The following is a 27,616-nucleotide window of genomic DNA, read 5'->3' as shown; positions in this document are numbered from 1 at the left end:
GTTCTTACCTTCACAGCTCGGATGCCCTAGTTGTCAAACTATGGGGCACACATGTTACGTCGCGAAATAGCACGCGAGAGGATCCCTGGGATGTTGACCTGTTCGCCAAGCTTGGCAATGGCGATATCATCCGTGCGCGACTTGGGATGGGTTGTAACTCGTATGCCCGGCTGCCTTTTATAGACTTACAGACGATTTCTGTCATATTCTACACGCATTATGACGGCTGTTTTGACCTGTGGAACCAAAGCTTCTTTTAGGTTGTGGGTCAGTTGAGGTCCGACAGGGGGAAGGCGTAGGAAAGTAATGACCAACCACACTACTGCTAAATTGCTCTGCCGAGATTTCGCTATCGCATGATGCCTATAATGTGAAGTCAGCTGTAGAGCGCTACAAGTAACATGCCAATCCCCTGGAAAGCAGTGGATAGACCTTTCAAAAGCTTTATGCGGTCCGGGGGATTCAACACTGATGTAGGATGATGCATAAGCAATAACACAGAGGGACAGCACAATACGGGCTGTACAGGAGCACACCGCTCACATACTGAGGTCAGCGGTGGGTAACAACCATCATGGGTGAAGAAGGAAGCAGAGTCTGAACTCGAGGAAAGATGGACGAACAAGTAAGGCGAAACCAGAACAGAGAGCAGGAGAAACAAGACATTTGTAACTTAGATGTGTTCGTGATGAGAATAGGGATGACGATGAATAGAAGTAGGCGATCACGCCGAACTTGACACAGCCAATTTTTTCAGATGGTCCATGAAACCTTGTAAGGAGACATCATCGGTCAGAACAGCGCTGCCGGTATCCTGAAAAGTAGAATGAAAAACAGCGCATGATAACCGAATAAGCATTCACGTGACACGCAAGAATGATCCGGAGTAAAACTGTGCGATCCGTCGGTGGGGGAGTCAAGTCACCTATCACGCCAGGGCGTCGCTACGTACGCGCAAGGATATCGACCTCACGCGATTGTGGTGGATTTGAACGAACGCCAAAGATTTGTAGCTCTCTAAACAATGCTTTGCTTAACGTATCGTCAGAAAGTGTGTAGACTGCGTCCGAAAAATCTACCCATGTGAGCGATATCCTCTGTCCCTATTACCTCGACCAGCATTCATAAACCGGTTAGCTACAGGATCGCACGTCCACCGACTAGTTCTTGGAAACCCGTGATTTGACTAGAAACGTGATTTGTTTTGATTGGCTGCCGCGGATCGTCCTAACCCTGTATGCAGTGCTGAGAAACAGCTGAAATCTCAGTGGATAGTGTTTGAAATCTGATCTAAAAGTGAGCACATAGTCCAAAATCACAGTGCCTAATCCTAACTGCTACAGGGTTTTCCGTTTAGTGAGTCCACTGCTGACGAAGCAGTTCCAAGAAAGGAGCAAGCGCGAGAAAGCGAAACACCTCACTGGGCAGTCGAGAGCTTCGAAAACGACAGCAAAATCCAAAACGAATTAACCTGATAAACAGCCAGGTAAATAACCAACAGAACGACTTCGACAGCGTTTGCCGAGCCAGTCGCGAGAAAAATACCGACACCTGAAGAAGGCGGACCGATAAATCGAATTTAATCTGCTAATAAGAGTTGCATTGTGTTTTAATCGGTGGCAGATCAACGGAGCTGACTTTGACGGTTTTCCAACACTTCCATCGGTTCTGAGCAGAGTGACCAAGATCAGCTCACACTCAACAACAGGCTAGCCCATACGTCATTGACGAATCGCCAGGTGGTGGGACCGGAAAAAAGGTCTTGGACTAGTTTCGGTTATTTTCATAAAGGAAACTACTCACAAGGTTGCTGAAAACCCTTCGGCAGCTCGCGATCGGTTACGCCCTTCTTGGGGCTTATCAAGTAGGCACAGTCTCCGAGTTTCCGTCAACCTTATGTTCTAGTTGAACCGCAATCACAACGGTTGGTTACACTTGAATTCAAAATGACGTGGCGTCAAACCAACATCGGTCAGGGCCCCGACAAATCCTGCTTAGTGGGAGTCAGCAGCGCGCATGTCACGAAGCTCCAGAACGTAGTTCCGAACCCAGGACCTAGCTAACAGTTTAAATACCGAAATGTTCGGCCACGAGCGGCTGATCAGCAGTTCGATTAGCACCCATTTGGACAGGATACAGGGCTGCTGGTTCTTCAATCCGGGAAAACATCAGGCTGGCTCCTCGAATGACGACTTCGCGGATGGAGGTTTTCTTCTGAGAACTGCAATCCCGTTAGGGCTGAATGTGCACGGACGATGATTCCCAATGGGGATAAAACAGTTGTGCAATGGCTCTCGACTTTTCAGCACAGATAGAAGGACGGGTTCTTCAATCCGGGAAAACATCAGGCTGGCTCCTCGAATGACGACTTCGCGGATGGAGGTTTTCTTCTGAGAACTGCAATCCCGTTAGGGCTGAATGTGCACGGACGATGATTCCCAATGGGGATAAAACAGTTGTGCAATGGCTCTCGACTTTTCAGCACAGATTAGCAGGACGAAATATCGTTACAGATCACTAACATTCCCCATACAGCCACTAAATTTTGCTTCCGACTTTGATAGAGTTAATCCCGTGACGGGTTGGAAAATGAACCAAAGAAATCTCCCCAGTATATGCACATTTAATGGAGGGTAAAATTATTCAACGGCTAAAACCAGTGAAGGCTGGAAAACGCTCAGGAGGGGGGAGGTAAACATTTCTTCGACCAACTCCAGGCTTTTTGTCGTGGAAGGTATACCCTTTATCCACACAGACATCCTGGAGTGAAAGTACCAAACACGAAGACATCTCTGTAAAGTCCAACAAACCAGAGAAAAAACGGCACACAGCAGAACCGAAGGCAAACACCATGAACTGAACGAGAACAGGCATGAAAAACTTGGAACTTTCACCAGCACATCTACCATATTTCATCATCATCATCGGCAGCTTTACTGCCGATCTACCATATTTGTGATGGCTCAAAGGGCGAAGACGTTCACACAACTCCCGTATGAATAGTTCTCATGTCCTGTGGTGTGAGGATGGACTCGCGCATCAACAGCGCGTATCACTGGTCAGACACTCGAGGCACGCCCATAACCACTGTACAACCAGTGCAACTTTGATACCTATGCAGGCGAGTGTGTCCACGCTTGGCTGGTTTGACTCGCGACTGAGAAAAAAAGTTACACGTAAAAATAGCCCGAAACCACACGACAATGTGCTTGGTCCAAACGCGTGATTATCAAGGGAACAAGACTCACAGAACTTACATTGTTAATCTGAAGGCATAACAGACGAAGTAGAGAAAACGTAAGGAGCAGGAACGTTCCTGCCGCATGTCATGGGCTTGCGGCCGTGACGGGATGTGAAACGAAATATTACCCTACAAACATGTACTACTCAAAAGTAGCTCAAAAGCAACACCAAACTTCTGCGCTGCCATCCACAGAATAAGGTTAAGAGCGTGAATGGCTCTCTCAGTTAAAAACAAAGCAGAAGAGTACTTTTGACAAAGTTTTTTCACGTACTTGACCAATCCCATACAGTGTGTTGTGTGTGAGAGACGGATTGACTTTGGACAAGAGGAATCTCGCCTGACTTCCGTCGTGCTCCGTTTCAATGTAGCGAGGCATGGGGAAGCGGGTTTTGAGCAATTCCTCAGCTTCGAGGCGCGGTTTTTCGAGAATCTGTTTGATGTGCGCATATTCAGGCATATCCTTTTCAAAGAGAAGGGATAAAGCGTAATTCCAATGAAAATTTGACGGTTAACGTCTGGTTGGTTACAGAACACAAACCCATGCAGATTCGACGTGGAGTAGCAAACGGAAACGTAGCAAGCGAACAAAAGGACTCGCAATATAGACGTCATCCACTACTCATAAGGTTGCTGAAAATGCCTCGACAGCCCACCAGGCTCACAAGTGTCTTGTGGCCCGTGCAAATCGATACAAATCATAGAACCTCTTTTGATGAGCAAAGATCATTTGACCCACAAAACCTCTGTTGGTGAGACCGTTACAAGGGGACTGGACCTAACTACAGTACGACAGTTTGTGCGCCTCCCTACCCATTTATCAACAGTGCGGTGTGTATGTGAGACACCCACACAGCATCTCATATCAGGCTGATCAATAGGTAGAGGTCTGACTAACCAGGTAATCCAGGTTGAGGGTAGGAACATGGGTACCAACTTACCTCTCAAAAAGGTAGGCTGCTATGACAAACACCAGTGCCCTGAGATTAGGCTTTTGAGGTAAAGGCCTTAAGTGAGAATCCTGAGCGTCCTTTTGTCTACGTTTGGACGCCCTGACAGTATCCCAGCCCATGTACGGACATGAATCGCACACAATCGGCCGTCGCGTCGTTCCATTAGCTGGCGAGATGGCCCAAGTGGTAAGAGCGCGAATTTACTGACCGGAAGGCCCGTGGTTCGAATCCGACCACCGCCACTCGACTTCCCCTGTCTAGACTTGGGCAGCCTGGCAGTATCCCAGCCCTCGTGCTTCCTTCGGGTGGCGAGGCAGCTAGGCACCGAAATGGTGCTGCGGCTGAACGTTTTCTTTCTTTCCATTAGCTGGGTTGCCTTACTTAATGCAAGGCAAAACTGTTAAGAGAAAAGGGACACTGCCTCTGCCATCCTTCTTTCTCTTCCACAATCCATTCTTCTCCCCTCAGCACAGGTGGGGGGGGGCATGTCTGTAGGCCTATTCTTACGAAACTGACAGATCCGTTAGCCGCAATATCTACGGATGACGCGGCCACGGACATTTCGATCACGGCAGTGAAGCACCAGTGCTCCTCCTGTGTCGCTGTAAAACATGAGAATTGCATCCAGTGATTGGTGTTTCCGCATCGGAATTGTAGATCATCAGGTCTGGGATACTGCCAGGTTGCCCAAGCCTAGACAGGGGAAGTCGAGTGGCGGTGGTCGGATTCGAACCACGGGCCTTTCGGTCAGTAAATTCGCGCTCTAACCATCACTAAACCATCTCACCCTTTTTTAACTTAAAAATAGTAATCGTGCAGCTGTGACACCCTTCCTGCTTCTAGCTGCGGTGCCCCTTGAAGGAAGAAAGAGGGCTGAGATACCTGCTGAGAAATCAAAAGGAAAAATAATCTGGTAGAGAAGGAACAAAGTCTTGCAACACCCACAGTTCACATTCCACGGATAGAAAGGTTTGGAAACAATGGTAAATCCCAAGCTCAGGTGCTCTTTGACAAGATAATCCAGGAGCTGGTCTATACCGATTTTGGTCCTTCTAGTTGGTAAGAGGAGGGGTGGGGACTCCTACACAGCTGTTTTTACTTGCAACCACTCAAGCAGACAAAAAGCCCCCGGACTTACCAGATATCCAGCTTTGCGCCACTTGGCAATTGTGTCCCCTTGATAGATGAGAATGTGGAAGAAACTGTCCATGAGTAGAACTCGTTCTGGCTGTAAACTGCTCGTATCCAACAGAACTGGCTCTTCGGTTCCGTCCAGATTGAAAGAAGTCAAAGAGGGCTGGATCATCAGTAGTGAATTGGAACAGTCCTCTTTGTTTAGTACGTGTCTGAGAGATACGCAGCAGGAACAGTGTGAGAGTGATTCGCCAGTAAAGCACATGCAACACAAAGGAAGAGTGCGTGATAAGGATAGCTTTACGTCGTGAGTTAATAGTGAACACTAATCGTTTAGCTGCAACACCCTTTCGGTACCTAGCTGCAACAAAACTCGATGGAAGCGCGAAGGCTGAGATATTGCCAAAGCCTAGACAGGAACAGGCGAGATGTATCAGACGCAGTAAATCAAGCGACTACTCACCGATAGTAGGCCGTCTCGTCAGGGCTATTGTTGAACACTTGCAGGAATTGCGATCGACGCATGTGAAACATGAACTGAGGGAAAAAGGAGAACTCGTCGGGTAAGCGGAACGAGGCCGGATCGTCTTTGCGATAGTCGCCGAATTTGTGGCATAGCCGAATCAGCTGGCGATCTAACCACCTAGACGGGAAAAGAACAAATCAGAGAGTGCAATGAGATACAGCTGGATTGGATGACACCTGAATACTGGTGTGTACAGAAGCATGGGGGACCACGGTGAGACGTTATTGGAGCAGAACACATGGGAATTGGTACGCAAAAACCCAAACCAGTAAAACCTTGTTTGTACGTTACTGTCCCCATTCGTCGTTCGGACCTATTCAAGGCTGATGAAATGAAGTAGACCGGCAGTGAAGATCGGGCTACTGAGTGGTATGACAACGAAAATGACCAATTACAACGGTTCTCCTGAGCCCCGCTAGTGTGAACGTAAGCAGTGAAATGGGTTGGAAAATAACAACTTCGAAACGGGTCCTGTAGTAACGGTGTTTTTCTTAGCTTAGTTCTCGGTCTGAGCCTCCCAAACCAGCGTTCATGTCAAAACAAACACCAAAGGTGCACAAGGTACATTAACGCCCAAAAACGAAGTCAGGAACACTCGTGCAGCGCTTCGTATATGTAGCGTGGGCGGCAATAACTTTCTGGAAATTCTGACGAGTTCTGGATGCGCCATTGGCAACCGGCATTTGGCCAATACTGGGTCATGATTGGCTGTTGGGTCCCGACTTTCGACCAATCAGATCTCGGCTTGATGTCTGACAGCTAAGCGTCCCAAATTCTTGGCCAATCTTGCGTGGGGTGGACTTCTCGGCCGTAGCAGCACCTGAGTGAGAGCGGTAAAGCGGGACCCGTGTGGAATTCCGCCTAACAGGTCCCCAGTAGATTTTTTACCGATTTCTGTCGCAGATGTTCAGTTTTCGCCCGCAAATTTCAATCAACACGGCCTGTGTGGTTCGACTGTTGTGACGCAGTGGAGGTTTGTTTCTCTGCGAGTCGTACTTGCAAAATACATCCAAATTTGGGGTGAAAAATGTGTGCTGGCACCATACCACTACATGGGTTGACCGGCAACGCATCCGTTGGTGGTAGTTGACAGATCTCCCTGACCTGAAAGGTAATGAAATGGCGGGCAGCAAGCCAAAGGAATGCGACTACCCCTTACATCCAAGTCACATTCTAATCAGGTGGTACGTGTCCGAACCAATAGTTCCGTCAAATTGGTGATAAGAAGAAAGAAACAGGTTGTCCTGTTGTTGCATTACAGCGAACGTCAAATCAGCCGTTTACTGTGACCAAGCTCTTCGTATATCCGCCCGTATGTTTTTCTGTGATGAGTCCTCAAACTCTCGAACTAGGGAGTCAAATCAGCCGTTTACTGTGACCAAGCTCTTCGTATATCCGCCCGTATGTTTTTCTGTGATGAGTCCTCAAACCCTCAAACGAACTAGGGAATCGGAAAGGCTGAATTATTTCGGTGGAACTCACGAATGCCTCTTCTCCCTTTGGATCACGACAGCTATTGGACGGCATTACTCACCAGTCGAAACCGGGCCAACGTTACCTCTCGTAAGGGATTCACTCTTCCACAACGAGCTCCTGGACAAAAAACCCATGAACCTCGCCCAGGGGGGACAAGTCCCCGAATAGTGACAATTTTGGGTAGCCTTCCGAATTCTTCACAATTTGGGAGAGATAACAACTTAATCCTCCCCCAAAGCGGCCAATTATCCGCTCGCGAGTCACGTATAGCAAGGCCACACTTCGCATATCCGCTTCGTTCTACGGCGGGTTTTCTTGTTTGTCGCAGTTGTTTGTGGTGAGAAAGGCACTGCGTAGTCCATATCAACCGCGTTTGACGTGTTGGACTCTGCAGATGGCAGCCACACGTTTAACCGTAAGTTGGTTCCGGCGATACACTCGCAGCTACCAGTTAGCACTAAGAGACTGGACCTTACCGCGCTGTGACGGTTTGCGCACCTCAGCGATCCATTTAGCTATACTGGGGAGTGTCCCCGCGACACTCACAGAGTCTCATACCAGATTGGTCAATGGGTAGAGGTCTCCTGGCCCTCCAGGATGGGGGTTAGAACATGTGGCGACTTGTTCCGCAGAAATGGTAATGAATTTACATTTCCCTCCAAACACCACTGCCTTGCTGTTAGGCTTTTGAGCATTTGATGCACATAAATGGTTCACTGAACACGGATAAATGAAATCTTCAGTTGTAAGCTACTGAAAGGTTCATGAGCCAGCAAGATGTCCGATTTAATTCCGGACGTAATTACTCTGCCACATGCTGATGTGGAACCTTTGGCGAAATAGTGTCCAGAAAGACGTCATGCTGAAATATGAGGCGGGCTGGTGTAGCATATTCAGTTGCTTAAAAAATATCATCGAGTGAATCTTCTGTCAAAACCAAACCGTTATTTCATTGGTGCCTAGAAAGCTTCGTCAAAAGCGTACGTCAATTGAACGCAAGTCGTCCAAAAATACGGTAATCGGTCGGTCCGTGTTGGTAGCAGGTTCGAAGCCATTACCTTCATTTGAATGTTGAAGAAATACCACTGACATGGAAAAAGAAGCCCGCTGATAAGCATCGATCCGAGTAAACAGATGGATGTACGAATCATCAACATAGAACCACGTGTTGGACAATTACTTAGACAATTGTTCACAACAACAGCAAGTGATTGCGTACTAGTAGGGGAAGAGCAAAAAGCGACACGGGCCCGAAAAATTCTTCTAAGGATTACATACATTTCTAGATGGGTTTAGTAAAACTTGAAGAGATAAGGTAACATCTAGGCTTGAGCAATCTGGCAGTATCCCACCTCTCTTGCAACCTTCGGGTGGCATGGCAGTTAGGCACCGAAAGGGTACTACAGCTGAACGGTGAAGAGATTAGGAGGGTTGAGGTACAGTCCAACTGCCAAAACCTAGACAGGAGCAACGTAAAAGCCAGGGTTGACTCGAACCATGGACCCGAAGGCCGGTATTTTTATATCTTGACTGCTGAAATGCACTTTCAAATGAGAACCATTCGAGAGCATAAGGTAGGAAGTGGTTGAGTACGCTAGTCTGAACTAGGTTGCAGCAACCGGCAGCGATAATAGAGCTAGAGAACATGTAGAACAAGTAGAGCATAAGGTTGATGGAAACTCGGGGACTGCGCTTACCTGATGAGCTCCGGGAAGAGCGAAACGGTCGTGGGCTGTCTAGGAGTTTTCAGCAACCTTATGAGTAGTGCATGAGAGAACATGTCCTTTCAAATGTTACTCGTACTCATGTTTTGGGCCCTAAAACTATTTGAGTTGCAACAGGAAACTAATTCATTACGGAAAGAATAGTAAAGTTTCCGGCACTCAAGTAGTGAACAATCAGTCGTCCTCACTCAACTTAAAATCCCTCAGAAATGCTTAGATGACGCGGTGGTGTCAGGTCCGTCAAGTACTCAATCGAAAGTCCTGCCAAATAAGGTAGGAGGGTTTATAGTTAGTCCGGGGGCGAGATGGCCCAAGTGGTTAGATCGCGAATGTACTGACCGGAAGGCGCGTGGTTCGAATTCGAGTTCCGCCACTCGAATCCCCCTGTCTAGGCTTGGGCAACCTGGCAGTATCCTAGCCCTCGTGCTTCCTTCGGGTAGCACGGCAGCTAGGCACCGGAAGGGTGCTACAGCTGAACGCTTCCTTCTTCTTTCTTATGGTTAGTCCGCTTATCGTGCCCTGATGACAGACATATCGCCACTCCTTGCCTAACTCCGAAGGTGTAGCTCCAGATGGCCGTGCGCATACCATACATTGCTGCTATGGGAGAGGAACCGCCTTGAAGAGGAAACCAGGGTGACAACGACAGCGGCCTGAGATGTAACCACAGGGTGACTACAAGCGGCAACGATAACACGGAGACCTGAATACCCCGATGGTAGTCTTGGAAAGAAATCCCATATGTATGTCGCTCTGATTAGAACTCATCACACAGATGGAGAACGCTAGATCACACGTCGTTTCACCTAACGACAATTCTTTTTAACTCTTGATCAAAACACCTCGTGGCCACTGGCTAGCCTTGATCGCATAGTCCGATCGGGGCCTCACAAGCTTAGTGCTTATCGCATCCTCCACAAGGACCGTGAAAAGCTAGTAACAATCACTTAACTGCTCTAAATAATCGGAATTCTTAACTAGTTGAATCCATAAGCCGAACCGATAGATAAGAAATGGCTAAACGGTGAACAGAGATATACTCGGCGAATGCTTTCATCCACTGACTAGTTTTATTTTCACAGGAGGCTTAGTTGAATCCATCTAGTTCTCTCTTTATGGTGGTGTTCGTCAAAGAAATGTGCTGTACAAGGCCACCTGACTTTTCAGTTGGCAAAATATTCGAGGTATCGCAATATATTATCTATACGTAACATACTACTCACAAGGCTACTGCCGAAGATTTTTCATGAGTAATGTGCTAGCTCAGAAACAGGGAGAGAAAGACACTGTTTTGCAGATGACACATGGGTGTGCAAATATTTTGTGAAGCTGAAAATTTGCCTCGCGGGGCGTGAAACTCCACTTCAGGTACAGGTCACAAAAGTACCCCGCTGGACCTAATCTGTACCAAGTTGATAAATTCAGCACAGAGCCATTTTAAATTTTCGGGGGAATCGACCGCATTAAGGTGAAATAACTGAAAGTCCGTGCGAATTCTATGTCAGAATTACATCAGATGGGAGCCTATCTAAGGAAGGATGCATTCATGAGCCTTTCCTTCACCGGTATGCCGAAAGGGTGTTTGAGACATCTATTCGCATGTTTGTTTTCAATCTAGAAATCAGATAGATCTCCGTCCATATCCTCAAGAGTACAAATTCACGAAAAAGCGTTGGGGCTCTTCGATTCTTTTCGCTGTGCAAGGTGCTGATGCTAACAGTTATCTATCAGTGAGACATAACCCGGTAAGTAGCGAAATTGATGAAACGTTGGATGAGTTATCACAGTGAAGAAAAGTTAAGGGAGGGTTGGTTGTTATTGAGTGAAAAAGAGTGTACAATCTGGAGCCTCTGATACTCGAACTAACTGCCCTTGTAGCATGGAGTACAAGCGCCTGAGACCCGACCATTCAGGGACTGAGTATCGGCCAGTCCTATGGAGGTTAACCTCAGTCGCCAAAGTTAGTCCACGTGCACTTACCGTAAGACATCCGCGCTGTCCGCAGTTTCAGCACGGAACATGGCCATTCGAGCAATCAAAGCGGTCGCAGCCTCCTGATCAAAGCCGCAAATCATATGGGGCAACTGCGTGCTAGAGTCGACCCAATTCCGACAGGCTGTGGTAACCCGAAGTTTGCGCTGCCCGTTAGCTTGTTGGTACTGGGTAATGAACTGGACGTAGCCACGACCTCCGGGCGGCATCTGAGTCGGTCCAGAAACCGAGCCAGCCACTTCGAAATAGATGGCCAATGTGGTTCCCGGTGTGAAGCCATTCAACCGCCAGACTGAAGTGTGCCCGATCCCAATTTCCTGGTCACCCGTGTTGCTAGTCTTGATGTTCGCAGAGAAGCAAGGTCCAATGCAGCCGGATACTTTGAGTTCTCTTGAGGTCTTGAAGGAGAAAAAAAGAAAGAATCAGAAGGAGACGAGACATGCAGATGCGTCAGGTACACGAGGGGTAGAACTAACCTTAACTTCCATTTGACCAGCGAATCCCATCAAGAAATGACCTTGAGCATCTTTGTTGAACACTCGTCGATAGGTCTGCTGGAAGAGACTGGACGCAAAGCTGTCTCCCATTACCATAAAACCGCCGGTGTAGTTGCACAAGAAACGTAACTCGTGCAGACCAGTTTGATCCAGGGAACAGCTAAATATGTCGACGACATGGAAGTTTTGTGCGGCTCGATTAGCCAGAGCTTCGTAGTGCTGATTCACAAAGGAAAAAGAGATGATACAGCTGAAAGACCAGTAGATAAAACCATCACTCGTAATTAACCAGGGTTGAAGATTGGCTGACAACATGTCTCGTTTGTCCTGTGTGCCATTTGAGGGATCGGGGGGCGTTGGCTATTTCACTAAATCAGTTTGTCAGTTTTTTTTCCAGCTCACAAACCGTACACCAGGGTGCGGTGGTGCTACAGCTTCGTTCACCGAAGACAAAGGGAGCAAAGAAATGAGAGCCACGCGTTACAGCCAATGACCTGATGACAAATGGATCTGCCTATCCATTATGGCAGAAAATGAGACCTACACAGTGAATGCTATGACTGTGTGACAGCAATACCTGTCAGGCCCCACGGACCCTATCCGGGGGAAAAGGCAGTCACCAAAGCGACTGAGTTGTCAAGAGAGGGCTTTCGTGCTTTGTCGCGAACTGCTGCCGTCTTTGGATCGTCTCCGCCTAATAAAAGGCTGGGCGAAGAGGGCCATATGAAGCAAACAGCCCTCTGGCATATGAAGTACGTGGCCTGACCAGCGTAATCCATGGAATGGGACCAGCTGATCAATCGAGGGAGTAAACTTTCCCAAAAACTATCCGGCGTGCTTCAGCATTACCGATCGGAGGCACCGATGGTCAAGCACCGAGAGTCTTTGAAGACCTGCGACCAAGTCTCTGATGCATAGAGTAGGACAGATCGGAAAGCGGTATAACACTCCCCTGACAGTCAAACTGATGTCAGCTCAGTGCTGGTTGTTGAACGCAGCCGTAACCGTCCCAATTCCTGGAGTGGTTTCATCTTTCAGAGTCTAAATGCGAGATTATCAGGTTCTCGAATAAATGTACTTTGGAGAAAACAGTTACAAAATTGTGATTCAGCGGGTTAAAACCTGAGCAAACGGACATCAAAGACTTGGGATCAGAGTTGTTTGGGGATTAAGGCTCTACGGAATTTGAGAGATGGTCAAAAAAACAACAGATGTTGGAGAATTATGGATGGTGAATGTTTGTCGAGAGTTCGAGACAAGAGTGATAATGCTAACAAATTCTGTCCGCTGTATACAAGGTGAATTCGAGAGGACGTTTTCCATTCAGTTGGGATTGAAATGTACCATGAGAATGGGAAGTGCGTACAGTTTAAATGGAGTACATTCGTCATGCACTACTCATAAGATTGCTGAAAATTCGTCGACAGCCCATGACCGGTTTCCCCGTTCTTGGGGGCTCATCAGGTAGGCGCAGTCCCCGAGTTTCCGACAACCTTATGTTCTACTCGAAAGAAGAAGAAGGGCGAAACCGGTCGTCGGCTGTCGACGAATTTTCAGCAACCTCATGAGTAGTGAATTACCAATATACATGCACCGCGATATCTCGAATAACGTAGCGACTGAAACATGAGGCGGCCTGGTGCAGCACATTCAGTTGCCTGGAAACATCACAAACGAGAGTTTCAGGTGGGTTCCCGGTGAGTCTCTCGCAAAACCAAATTAGTTCGCTTAATGGAGTACACTCCACTAGAGTAACTGAAGTATTGTGGCATCTCACCTGGAGCAAATCCCACCTCAAAATATCCATTATTCGCCTATTAAAATACTGATAATCGTTCAGCCGTAACACTTATTCCGGTGCCCATCGACCATGACACCCAAAGGAAGCACGACGGTTGAGATATTTCGGGGTCTTCCAAACCTAGACAGGCAGTGAGCTATCTCAAGCTCAATAATAATCACCTGATTACAGCACCTACCCGTAAATGGACAGAACAAACAAGGTCGATCCAAAACTTAACTAGAAGATAAGAAGAGATGTCCATTAAGTTAACACCTTCTGAAGAAGTCAACCGAGAGTTGTTCATTCTTGAGTGTGTAGTCGCCACGACCTAACAATAGTTTTGCGGATCCGGCTAGTCACGTGACAGTGAGACTCCCAACAAAACGGTGAGTGATGAATGAAACAAATGGGAGACACAAAAACACTCCCACCTTCATTGCCTTGCGCATGTATTTGCAGTTGTCCTTCTCTATGTCGTGATGTGAGCGGATCACATTCTTCACGTCATCGTCAACCACCATGCCTGGACCTTGGGTACACGGGCCACCGAGGAACAACATGATACGTGCGCCAGTGTTCGGGTAGGCGGCTTCCAACAAGCCGACAGTGATGCTCAAAGCTGTTCCGACAGAGCGTAGTGGTCGCTTGCCTTGAGGAACAGGCCATGGGTCGGGTTGCAGCTCGTTTATCAGGTCGGTAAGGACTGCATCACATTTCTCCATCGGTTGGATAAAGCTGGTTGGTGGAGAGGGTGGACGGAATTAGCCAAACAGCAAGTTATACGAGTGTCTCATCGCAAAGTCGGTCAAAAAAGGGAATCGTGCGGCAAAACCAGAGGAAACCGAGCTCGTTGAAAGGTAGGTAACCGGTCATCATGGTGCGCTGTGTCAGGTGACATTTCAGGCCCCAAAATAGGGCTATTTGTGTGCAAGAAACGACGAAGAGAGAACCCGGGTCTTTACACATGTTTGGGATGAAACTACAGGTTAGCAGGATTGGTGATCCTGTACTATGGTTGATTGACGGGCGTCATAGTGATTACCCGGCCAGTCAAAAGAACTACAGTTGAACTCAAAAGTAAAACCAGGATTTCAAGGCGCGTGTTACCTATAACGTACGTGTTGCGAATAAGCTCGTGAGCACATTTCGGCAGCAAGTTTGGTACATTACCATCACCAGTAAAGTTTGAGCAAAAGGTTGTATCAAGAGTCACCCAAAATGGATAGCAAACGAATGAAGAATGCAGATCCGGATAAAAACAAACCTACCGATTATAGGGCAGTTGTGTGACCATACGTGATGGTTCCGCTCCGGGAGGCTTACCGCCAGGAGCCTGATGACCAGTAAAATGGCCACCACCCGGAGCACCTGGAGCAGTACGACCAACGCCAAGGCCGTGCGACCAACACCAAGCATAACCTGAAACAGGGTACGACGTGTTCACGGATGGAACGGTGCAAGAAAAAATCCGAAAGTGGTGTTTTTATGGTTTCCAAAACGGTTATTATGTTACAGGGTTATTCTCGGACCACTTACAGAATTTTTGTAATGCACTACTCATAAGGTTGCTGAAAACTTCTCGACAGCCCACAACCGGTTTCGCCCTTCCAGTTCGGGCTCATCAGGTAGGCGCAGTCCCGGAGTTTCCGTCAACCTTATATTCTACTTGAAACCGAACTGCACGAAATTAGTGGACTACCCCTATTTGCAAACTAATTTGGTTTTCCGAGGGACTCACTTGGAACCCAGCTGAATCTCTCGTTTGCGATGTTTCCAGGCAACTGTTTTGCTCCGTGGCGTGCTTTCATACAGAGAAAAGCTTACTAGCGTGGCAGTCCGGTTTTCCGTCCCCTCTTGAAAATAGTGTATATAGAAGGTTGGTGAAAATCCGTTGACAGCCCAAGACGAGCCCTTTTTGGGGCTCATCATCAGCAACCTTATGAGTACGAAAATATATATGTATCGCGATATCTCGAATATCGTAGCGACTGAAACATGAGGCGGCCTGGTGCAGCACATTCAGTTGTCTGGAAACATCACAAACGAGCGATTCAGCTGGGTTCCAGGTGAGTCTCTCGCAAAACCAAATTAGTTTGCAAATGAGTGTATATTCACTTACAGAATTCTTAATGGGAAATAGGCTATAGGCCCTGAGTTCATCTACGCCGCATACAACCGCGGCTTATTGTCCCCTTAAAGCATGAGAGGGCTCGGGGTTTAAGGAGCGAAGCCACTGACCAGAAGGCCCATTGCTCCACTGGCTTTGTCAGCTGTCAGGCTTCCTCCAGGTTCTTCCCACAGCTGAGCTATCATTAAATAATTACAATTACTGGTCTTGACAGGTTAGCTAGTGAGTACTTCTCAAGATCGTTGGGCTATTCACGACTTGAGGACCGGGCACCAATGGAGTCCACATTTAAGAAGAATGACTTCCGAATGCAAACAAAACTCCGACACTCCTTCCAGCCGCGGATTTTAAAAGTAAAGCCGACTACTTAAACGTGATGTAACTTTAGCTTCCTGTGATTATGCGGAGGGCGGCGTTTTGGCCGAGTAGCGTGATTATCAGTCAGAAATAGGTCGAAACAACGGATACTCGATATTTAAAGAACGCCCATCAACTTCCCCTCACCTGGACCACAGTGTCAGGGGCCGTTGTTAAATGAATGAATGGATGAATGGATGGATGGATGAATGGATGGATGAATGGATGGATGAATGGATGGATGGATGGATGGATGGAGCAGTCAAGATGCAGTCACAACGACAGATAGACGAAGCCAACAACAGGTAACACAAAAATGTGATGCACACAGGCCACAGAGATGAGAGTAAGAAGATGAAGTCTGAACAAACGAAGAACAAATGCGCTCTTTCGTTTCATGATGGCAAGATGACAGAAAAAGTAAAGTGCTCACTTGAATTTGACTTCCCGTGTAATCCTTGGTTCCTTTGAACACCCAGGACTTGGAGATAGGTCCGGATTCGAGCTCATGCACGTGAACCATTTTACCGAATGTAATCAAACCAACCAGAGCATTCGGAGGTAGAAAGCTCAAAGACATTTGCAAAGATTCCTGTGCAGGAACAAGTGGACAGAAACAACAGTGCAGAATGTGGCCGCTGACGCAGATGGTATCAAGGTACCCATAGGGATCAACAGTAACCCTAGAGTAAAAACCGGTTTAGCTCGAACTAACTGAATGAGGCGATGATGAGTGTGGCGAAGTCCAGAGTTAACATCGAACAGCACACGAAAGTTCGATAAAATATGAGAAACGAACGTAAGACTACGTATTATTCACTCTGATAGACGAGGATAAGTCAAGATACTTCTCCAGATCCTGTTGTTGTGACCTCTAACTGGGCTGTCGTCATTCGACGACAGAGTAGGTTGCATCTTTAAGATCAGGCATACTTTTTTGCAGCTGACTATCAGTAGGGCATCCACTACCAGTAAAATTCTCTTGAGGAATATGGAAATGAACCGGTCAGATTTGGCGTAGAACCTCAGTGAGTTCCGAACTTCGGGATTAATCTAGCCCAAGTTTCATATAGCCCGACAGCATTTTCCTCGTAAGTAAAATAACACCATTAGTATCATGGCCGTGCGAAGAAAAAAGAATGGTCCAGTGTGAACCTACACTCACAGAATCTCGGGCTAAGAGTTGAAGGGTCACGTAGACCTACCTATGCAAGGAGAGGCATCATATAAGAAGCACCGGAACACATTCTGCGATCTGTTATTCGGGAAAGAACGAGTCTCTTATTTTTGGAGAAATAAACTAAATAAATAAACTGAGTTAGTGTGAACAGGAGACTCAGCTGGATCCCAGCTGAATGTCCCGTTTATGACGTTCTTCAACTGAATGCGCCATATGAAGGTTGCTCTGAATATTGTACCAACTCAAACGTGGGATAGCTTTTGTGCAGCGTACCGGGGTTGAAAAATACTATTAGAGATTCAGCTGAGTTTCCTGTTAACACCAACCAGTACACTTTACCCACTGCGCACAATGTGCGCTAGAGTAGAACAAATGATTGACGGAAACCAGGAGACTGCACTTATAAACTCCAAGAAGGACGAGACAGGTCGTAGGCTGTCGAAGAGTATTAATCGATCTTAAGAGTACAGTACTTCGCAAAAAAAGTACGCCACATTATTGTGGCTAACTTCTACAACAGAAAAGGGGCATGGTCGATACTTAGCAGACACGCACTTTCTAATAGTGTACGTTTCACACAACGAGCGGCCGAGATGGCCCAAGTGTTTAGAGCTCGAATTTACTGCCGGAAGGTCCGTGGTTCGAACCCGACCCCTGCCTCTTGACTTCCCTTGTCTATGCTTGGGCAACCTGGCAGTAACTCAGTCCTCGTGCTTCCTTGTGGTGGAATAGCAGTTGGGCGCCGAAAGGGTGCTGCAGTTGAACGATTCACACAAGAGCAGCCGAAACCGCTGTTGTTAAGGCACGCACTAACCGAATAGAAGGTTCGCTTTTCGAACTCACCTCCTGCATCTCGACTACTCCTGTCTAGTTTGGAAGATCTGGTAATATTCAACCTTTGTGCTTCCTTCTGGTGGCGTGGCAGTTAGGCACCGAAAGGGTATTACAACTGAACGATTGTTATTTATTACCATACAAGTGGTATCCGAAGTGCCATTCATGACTGAATCTTCTTCGTACTGGCAAGAGCAACCTACAAGGTGACGCAGGATGTCCAAAAGCGGGCATCACAGTCGCTGGACCAAGAGTAGGTCACCAAACCTACCAGAGACCTCACAAATTCACCATTTACCAAAGCTGAATAGGACTTCTCGGCTACCCTTCACTTGTCTGACGAAGCGATGTGCGAAACATATGAAAACGGCTGTCTAAAATGAAGCGTAAGAGCCTATTGTCATGTGTCCGGAGACCAGCCGTCCCTAATGATCGAACATCACATCATTTGGACGGATGTGTCAGGTGCAGGACACGGACCAAACGAAGGCATGCTCTGATTGGGCAGAATGCCAGCCAATCCGGTTCGAGCACTTCTAACTCGACGCTTCTCACCTCCTCACGAACGTCAAGGCACGACCTTGTAGAACACTCTATGGCTACCTCATAAATACAGTTGTAATAATTTTCCTTTGTCTCTATAAAGGGCTGTGTAGAGCTACCGAGTCTTTTGATATACCATAGTGGGCGGAGCAGGAAGCCAAAGGACCCCCTGCATCTCGACTACTCCTGCATAGGTTTGGAAAATCCGAGATACGGCCAGGTAGCTCAAGTTTAGAGAGAGCAATCGAGATGCCGAGATTGTGTACTAAAGACGGTATTGCAACTCCTATGTCGATCCCTGACTTGATGTTCCGCCCATTATGGTAAATCAAAAGGCGCGGTAGCTTGAGACAGCTTCTCATGGAGACAAAGGCAAGTTGCTACAAATGTATCCATAGACCTAGCACGGGACTTTTCACAGAGTCAACTAGAATCCTCGCCATCATTTAAGAAGCGTTCGGCTGTGGGTGGGTAGTATCCTGGCCAATCAGGGCATGCCTTCTTTAAGTAACCGGTTCTGGACACTTCCATCCAATCAACGTCATGTTCCGTTATCCAGAGCGGTTCGCTGCCGGACACAAACACATCCACAAATAGTGAGGTACGGTCGAAAGAGGAGGCATGCGTCGGTAATGTCACAAGAGGTGATTGCACCCGATTGCAATCAAATTGACCAGCTCAGCGAACAAACCAATGACCACCTGATCAGGATCTTGTAACCAAGGTGAGTAGTACTGAGCCTATGTGTGGTCTTTGAGAAATCGGTCGAAATTGGACGAATTAATCGTTCTTGAGACCTGACAGTAAACTGTAGAGGTCTGGAATCACTCTAAACCTCTGAGGGGAGGGGGCGAGATGGCTCAGTGGTAAGAGCCCGAATTTAAGGACCTGTAGGTCCGTGGTTCGAACCCGACCTCTACCTCTCGACTTCCCCTGTCTAGGCTTCGGCAACTTGGCAGTATCCCTCATGCTTCATTCTGGTGGCATGGCAGTTAGGCACCGAAAGGGTGCTACAGCTGAACGCTTTTAAACCTCTGAGGAGCTTTTCGTCTTCGCTTCAAAGACCAGGTGTGAGTACGTAAAACATCAAGGAATCGCCGTATTTAATGACCCTTCATTTGCAACGCATGCTCGCACAGAACAGAAGCAAACGGAACACAGCAGTAGGTGGACGATGCAAGTGAAACAGGACGGAATACAGATGGTGGAACGGACACATACCTTCAGTTGTGTAAACTCCGGTTCCTCGATGTACGTGTCAACAACAAAGACAAAAATTGGCGGGACAGCGGGAGCCTTCTACACAAAAAAGAAGGGGAAATGGAAACATCGTTGAAAAAACATTAACAACGTGACGGTAGTGTGTGCATTGCTAATTCGCAATGGAGCACCGCGTTGATGAGAGCAAAAACGATGGGCGGATACGAAATAACGACACCTCACCTTCAATTTATCCATTAAACCCACCAACTCTGGCCTGCGAAATCATGAAAACTTGGGCTCATGGATGGACAATCGGCAACCACGGTGTAGCTCATGGTACCCGAAAGAGTGATTCACCCCTAAATCACATTAGAACCTGTGTGAGTCACCGGAGTCATGCTGAGACCTGTACTGCTCGCGGTAGGCTTTTGAGTAATATATAGACCAATGTAGTCAAGATAAAGCCTAGATGAAAAACCAGTCGCGCACGGCCAGACACAAAATGTCATCATAGACAGAACGGGACAACTATTAGGTTGGTGTTCCAGACCAACCAACCAGGTCGCCCAAGAATAAACACGTCCGCCCGTTCAGACGTGACACTTTGGGTGCGTCCAGAGAACTCGCCTCGCACGTCGTCTTCCATGGTTCGAAGCCCAAGACGGTCAAGGGTGAAAAGCACTAACCATGTGCACTAGTAAGAACGACACTTGAGTCCAGTATTCCCCTATTTCGGTGTGGACTAACCAGAATAAGCGCGTCAGAACGGGAGAGTTCAAACAAGTGAGGTGAATACAAATTCAACGTGTATCGAAACATGTGAAACTAGGCGTGCAGCTAAATGCGGTAATGCAACCACAAAAGATATAACAAAAAACTTAAGGCAGATAGCTGCCAACCCAAGGAGGCGCGCCAAACCCAAACAATCAGATGGATGGGCAAAGTTGGGAGCAACGCCAATAAAACCGATTCGCAAACACATGTTACGCAATGGGTCGACCACGGAACAATGTATCAAACAGTCTACCATTCTGGAAGTATGGTTAAATCACATGCACGAAAAATGTGGATTCGCAACACTTTCAGGTTACTTTTCGGAGCGCATACTCGTCTGTTGGTTGTGAGAGTATGTGTACTGGCGGTCATGAGGATCGCAGATTCGGTTCACCATTTGCATCCAACAGAGACCCCGTTAAGTGGAAATCCGCACGGATCCCGCTCGCAGTCACGTGCTGCTACGGCCGAGAAGCCCATCCTAAGCAAGAATGGCCAAAAATTTGGGACGCTTGCCGGTCCAGCATTAAGCCGAGATTTGATTGGTCGAAAGCCAATCATGACCCAGTATTGGCCGAATGCTGGTTGCCAATGTCGCATCCAGAACGCGTAAGAATTTCCAGGAAGTCGTTGCCACCAGCGCTGTACAGGTGTCCTTGACTTCGTTTTGGGCGTTAATATACCTTGTGCACCTTTGGCGATTGTTTTGACGCTAGCCTGGGAGGATCCGACCAAGAACTAAGCTGAGAAAAATCCCGTTACTACAGACCCCACCTAGGAGATATCCCTAATCTTAAGAGTTCTCATTTACAGATAGTTTAGCTGGAAATTCTCTGAGATAGGTCATCACCGAGAAGTCCCCCTACTCTTGGTGTCCTGGATTTGTGGGAACAACTGGACAAGACATGCCATACGGTGAGTAGATGAAAACTACACCCCGTCTGGTATTATCTAAGTTCACAAAGATTTGAAAAACAAGTGCTACCAGCTTTCCAAATGCCCTCGGAAACACTCTGAAACAAACTTTTCGCTCAAATTCCTATGCAAAACAAGCGGTCTACGAGCTTGATGAAACGTCTACCTCTTTTGGTTAGGCAACTCCTATATGGTACGTGGTATACTGTTCACTTATTTGCGTTTATTAGAACACAAAGTTGTTGACGACAGTAGGTGATGGGATGAAGAGAGGTTACCACACTTTCATCCGTAAAACAACCTATAGAATTATCCACAAAATTGCACGGAAGTCTTCGTGTTGGGCTCAGAAACGTCGAGCTATAAACGCCGGATTCAGATTGACAGACATCCTGACTAGTTAAAGCACGCCTTCGGTGTTGGGCTCCGTCGAGCTATAAACGCCCGATTCAGATTGACGGACAGACATCCTGACTAGTTAAAGCACGCCTTCGGCAAACGACAGTTTAATTAGTGCCAAATAGCTTGCTCGGAAAAGACAAAGAGTATCCAAAATGAAGAAATTGACAAAAAGTTTACCGGAAAAACGCGCCTCAATAGTTAAAAACGAAATAACCCACCGGGATGGTGTATTCCAAGGTGGTGAACTGGGGCACCAGTTCGGCGGGCGGTCGCTGTTCTGTCATGCCAGCGTATTGAGGAGGGAAGTTGTTTCGCGTTCCACATAAGCAACAACTCCAAACTCGACTACGAATATCGTACTACATGAAAAGAGGGAGAGGGTGTAAACGTAGTCATTTACATCATAAGATGAGGTGACGGAGGCACACACATTTATACTTCATTATCTCACATTATCTCCCAGCACGAGGGCTGGGATATAGCCAGGTTGCCCAAGCCTAGACAGGGGAAGTCGAGAGGCAGAGGTCGGGTTCGAACCACGGGCCTTTCGGTCAGTAAATTCGCGCTCCGACCACTTAAGCCAATTAAATTGAATAATTTAATCTAATTGGATAAATTCTGACAATGGAAAGAGAAAATGGAGCAGGGGAGCCAGAGGCTAGCCTACCACAGAGATCGGAAGCGAGTACACCTTCAGCACTCAGTCAGATAATCTGGATAGAAACCGACGGCATAAATGCCACTGACAACGATTAGTCGCCATACTGTTTAGTGTCTCCATCAACCATAGAAAGGCTGACGTGGACCCCATTCTGGGAGACGAACAGCACCAACAGCGCCCAGACTTTTCCTAACATCCTTCATTCCCCCCTTGTACTTCAAATTTCGCCCACCTCTAGGTTTCCACCACTGAGTCGAACATAAAAACAGTGTTTGACCTGTTAGGCGGCAATTCGACAAGCGTAACACATGGTCCAGCTCCCTCTCCTTGCAGTACTGGGAGCCTTACCGTTTGAGTGTAAGACTGGAACCGAACCAGGAATGCTCCCATCGATTGGTCGGGTGTCCACCAATCCTATGAGTTGGATATCATCAGATCCAACCCGGAGACCAGTGACTATATTGGATAAGCAACCTGATTATCCAATAGTGATAAGCCTATCTGACTTCCTGGCCATAAGAACTTCTTCATAGTCAAATATAAGTGGCAATGAACTTACAGTCTGTATTCTGGTTCCCGAGTTTCAACGGCACCATAAGGATTAAACAACAGCAGTTAGGCGGAAGGTAGTGAAGTAAAGTAAGTCCAGGGGAGGGGGCAGGTAGTGTCATCCTGTTGTGACAGCGCAGAGACAGTAAGCTGTTCCTTCCAGGTAGCCAACATGTCCATATTTGTGAGAACAAGCATGATGTTAATTAAAACTAACCCTAAAGTTCGCAAGCTCCAGCTTCCCAAAAGTCGACCACAACCAAAAGGGTCAAAAAGCTCGTAGCCCCTAGGAATATCCCACAATAACCTATGCGGGTTGAACCACTGAGTACCTGGCCCTGAGCAGCCTTTTCCCAAAATACGCCACCAGCCAAATCCTCGAGATTCATGTGTGAGGAGGGTCAGTAAAAACTTTATGTTCCCCACTGCCCGCCTTGTAGGTGAGGTTTCGTCAGAAGCCCAAGGTGTCATGATCCAGCTAACCTCTTGATTCATTCTAGACAAATAAGAAAAGGCACTACCCTCAGACCTCTGGTCATAACTCATTGGTTGCCAGTTTCCAAAACAATGATCAGAGGATGCGGAGTCTTGCGGTCAACAGTGTGATACTGTTGGCCAGATATTCACGTGACCAATTCCATCTAATTGCAGTCGATGGCTTGAATATGAGCAAAAGGTCTCGTGCGGCTAATCTTTCTGGGAGTTATCTTTACTGCTACCTGTTTGGGTCGCTTCCTCGGGCAAGTTGCAGTGGAGGAAAAAGCATTGCCAAAACAGTATGTATTCTTGGGGGGTATTTGAATATTTGGGGACAACATCATCTGTTAAACATAACACCATAGACCTGAATCGTAGTCTGAGAAGGATCAAACTTTTAGTGTACTCAGTTCACTCACTTCCGAGCTATCTTTAAGCTGAAACACAGGCAAAGCACAAGCTGACATCTAGTGCTCGTAGGAGTCCCGATCACATACGGAGGTTCGTTATATCGGTTGAAATATGTTCAAAGATCGTTTTAGGTTGGTAGACAGACAGAATTTATTACGACACTTCTAATCTGAAAGAGGAGTGGTCCATTTCTGGAGAGACTGATCGAAAATGTCTTTTCTGGGGCAGGTAATGGGGATTTAGGATTCTAAAAATTGGATCCCCGGTGAAAAAAAAACGCCTATTTGAAAACACCTATTCTAGATATTTACTTGTCTGAGTACTCAAACAAGTGACCAGTGCGTAACTGTGTGGAAAACTTACCGGGCAGTACGGATTGAGAATTCCACGACAACGGCTGCAGGCCACAGGTTCATAAACCACTGGCGGTAGGTCATATCGCTCCTTGAATAATGTGTACAAACAAGCAATGGGTATCACACACTGCGCCGATTCCAGTCGGGATATGGGCCAAGCATTCCAGGAGAAGCGGATGCCGTCATTGGCCTCCGACTGCTGAATAAATTCCGCCATAGTGGCCATCTTTGAAACTGAAAGCCAGAAGAAAATTATCATTTGCACTGACCGGTCAAAACTAAACTTGAAAGAAAAAAGAAAGCGTTCAGCTGTAGCACCCTTCCGGTGCTTAGCTGCCATGCCACCCGAAGGAAGCATGAGGGCTGGGATACTGTCAGGTTGCCCAAGCCTAGACAGGGGAAGTCGAGAGGCGGAGGTCGGATTCGAACCAAGGACCTTCCGGTCAGTAAATTCGCGATATAACCACTTGGGCCATCTCGCCCAAGCTAAATTGAAAATGCCAATATGACGATACTAAATATTACCATAGTGTGAAGGCTTGCGCCGCTAAGCAGTCGAGTGAGATCCACTTTCGAGGGTCTTTGGGACACGCTGAGCCGCACACCAAGCTGATTAGCCAATAGTGGTCAAACGTACGTAGAGTGCACGCTCTTCAAACGCGTGGTTGGAATAAAGACGACAGACATTCCTCAAAACTCCAATTAGTGTAATCCTCATCCCACTACTGCTGTATAGCAGTAAGACGTTTTGGTCCCAAGATGTGTTTTAGGATCCTAAATTACCTCCCAGACCTAAACGCCGCGGCCCTTACATGGTGGGCCGCTGCATGAGTCTTGAATATCGCCTGCTTTGGTGAGCGGACTATGGAGAGACATTTAGCTGGTCTGAAGTACCCATTTCAATTTTAGAGGCAGGAACAACATTATAACGGGATGTGAACTGCTCGATCTTAATAGAGGATGAGCTCAAGAAGTAAATAAATCTAATAATAATATTATAATAATTGTTCAGCTGTAACATCCTTCCAGTGCCTAGCTGCTATGCCACCCGGAGGAAGCACGAGGGCTGGGATACTGCCAGGTCACCCAGGCCTAGACAGGGGAAATCAAGTGGCAGGGGTCGGGTTCGAACCACGGAACTTCCGTCAGTAAATTCGCGCCCTAACCACTTGGGGCATCGCGCCCCAATAAATAAATCTTCTAAACATAAACAAAGCAATGTCCCAGATGTCTTGCCTCTCCTCGTTTCGGGGTGGAGGAATGCTCATTCAATCTGACAAAACTCACGCAGGGCACTTGGAAGTGTAACAGGAATGCCAAATATCCGATGCTGAACTTGTTTTCAAAAAAGATGTTAGATCTGAGCGTGAGAATCACATCCGAGTATCGGTTGGGTCACAATGGCTTCTACGTGGCTCATGGTATCATCCGACGCAGGATCACCAGCACTGGTAAGTGGCACAGTCGTGAACACCAAGCTCTACAACTGTCATTTTATTAATTGTTGATCAGGTGGCCATCGGTCTGTTCGCCAAACTTGGCGATCGACTTGTAACTTGATTTGAACAACTGCAGGTGCTATACAGGTGATATACCATGGAGATATCTGTAACCACACATCCGACGATCCTCGAAATGGAGGGCGACTTACACAAGCACAAAGTGCGACCACCGTTACGGTCGATTTAGCTAAGTTCCTTTCTTATTCGATGAATCACACAGAGTGACGAACGCTTCTCAGACCTCAGTCAATCGCACAGTAAATTCATCTGGTAGGTTCTAATCACAGTCTACGGGGCTGTCAAAATATATGGACTAACAAACTCTACGAAATTTCATAGAGGATGATGGAATCGGAAATCCTGAGTGCTTTGCAGTCTATAGGTGAAAGACGCACACCAAAGACAGCTCCGATACTCCGCTCAGAGTTGTTAGTCGTCCAGATGTAGCATCCTTTCATGCCACCCGAAGGAAGCAAAAGGGCTGGGATATTGCTAGGTGACCCAAGCTTAGACAGGAGAAGTCCAGCTGCATAGGTCAGTAAATTAGCGCTTACAACTGAGCGATCTCGCTTGAAGAGATAATTGATCGCTTAATAACAAGGCGATTTTGTCGGCATAATCTAAATACATTAGCTATCCCAAGATGTGATTTCACCTGACCTAAAGCTGTCACGTTTTCTTGGTGGTCGGGCTTCTGTGCTGCAATGATCCTGCGAGATAAGTCGGCTGGAACTCAGTTCCGAAAGTTCGACCATGTCAAGAAGGCCAGTGGGGAGCAGTCCAATGAAGAACAGCAAGTCCCCGTGCTGCTAGTAATCGTACTGCGAGGTGCTCAGGAGGTGAAGTCGTACTGCCCTCTGCGATAGGAGTATGAGGGCAGTAAGGCGTTTCCCCCAGGCGACCACCATGTTCATATTGGTGAAAGCAGCGGTGCTGTTTTCCCCTGAGGAAGAACGAGTTGAAATATCATCAATGTTGGATTGATAACTGTAAATGTCATAGGTGTACGACAGCTGGAATACTGCCAGGTCGCCCACATCTAGACAGGAGGACGATTAGAGTCCTCAACCATAGCCTTGGGCTCAAAAGCCTAACCGAAAGGCAGCGGTGTTGGGCCGGAAATGCAAGTATATTACCATTTTACGGAACAAGTCACCACACATATTCCAACCCCCAACCTGGATAGCCAGGAGGCTGTGTTCGTCAGACCCCTACCCATACGGCAGCGAAACATCGGTGTTGAACACTGATGTCACTGATGATGACCGTGATGACCCCTACCTATTGACCAACCTAGTATGACAGACTTTGTGTGTCGCGCAGACACCCCTCAGTATAGCTCAATGGGTCGCCGAGCCAAACAAATCGCCACACCAGGCTAAGGCCCAGTCTCTTCGTGACGGACGGGTTAGAAAAGACCGGTCCAAAAAATCGCATACTCCGATCGTCCAAAAGGGGTGGCCGTGACCGCCGGTGCATTATTCAGTATGGTCGAAATACTTTTAAACCCAGAGTCCGGTGCTGCTCAAAAGGTACCTGCTGTGCGCAGCTGCACTAGGGCTGAGACAGTAATGCCCTACTCCCTGCGCCCTAGGGCCAGAATGGCCCCCTACAGCCAAGTGGGTCAGACTATTGAGCCACTGGTTCTGGGAGGGGTCCCCAAAGCAAGCCCTAACAACCGCTGTCTCGCGGTCCAGACTCTTGAGTCAGAGGCTCAAGGTAGGGTACCTCAACCAAACCCCCTCCCCCGGCCTGGGCAGCCGCGAAGTGTCAGTTGCTCTTACAGCTCCTCGCTCACCTTCCTTCTCCCAACTCCATCCCCGCCAATTGTACAATGCAGCGCAATCAATCCATCTGCCACTCCCCTAGCCACTGTTCTGTGTCTCAACCGTCGCCCAGAAAAATAGACCAAAATAATCACTCACTAACCTCAAAAGATCTGATCCACATTACAGCATTTAATATCCGTACTCTATATCAAATTGAGGAACAAGCATC

General features: G+C 47.4%; 1 protein-coding gene across 1 annotated transcript; it reads right to left on the bottom strand.

Annotated features, from left to right (window-relative positions):
• Positions 1-432: 432 nt before the first annotated feature.
• On the bottom strand, positions 433-24,630 carry T265_13198 (hypothetical protein; the record flags this gene model as incomplete). The annotated part of the gene is made up of 12 exons (XM_009167715.1): positions 433-814; positions 3,516-3,704; positions 5,333-5,540; positions 5,792-5,971; positions 11,035-11,444; positions 11,523-11,762; positions 13,758-14,061; positions 14,591-14,745; positions 16,245-16,403; positions 19,590-19,667; positions 21,881-22,021; positions 24,124-24,630. Coding segments are annotated over 12 exons (2,661 nt in total), but the record flags the coding sequence as incomplete, so codon positions are not given.
• Between the last annotated feature and the right edge of the window lie 2,986 nt (positions 24,631-27,616).

This window comes from Opisthorchis viverrini, assembly GCF_000715545.1.
Source record: "Opisthorchis viverrini unplaced genomic scaffold opera_v5_45, whole genome shotgun sequence".
In the NCBI taxonomy this organism is placed as follows: Eukaryota; Metazoa; Platyhelminthes; class Trematoda; order Opisthorchiida; family Opisthorchiidae; genus Opisthorchis; species Opisthorchis viverrini.
Note: the sequence above shows the minus strand (reverse complement) of the source record. Positions and strands in the feature narration are given on the sequence as shown.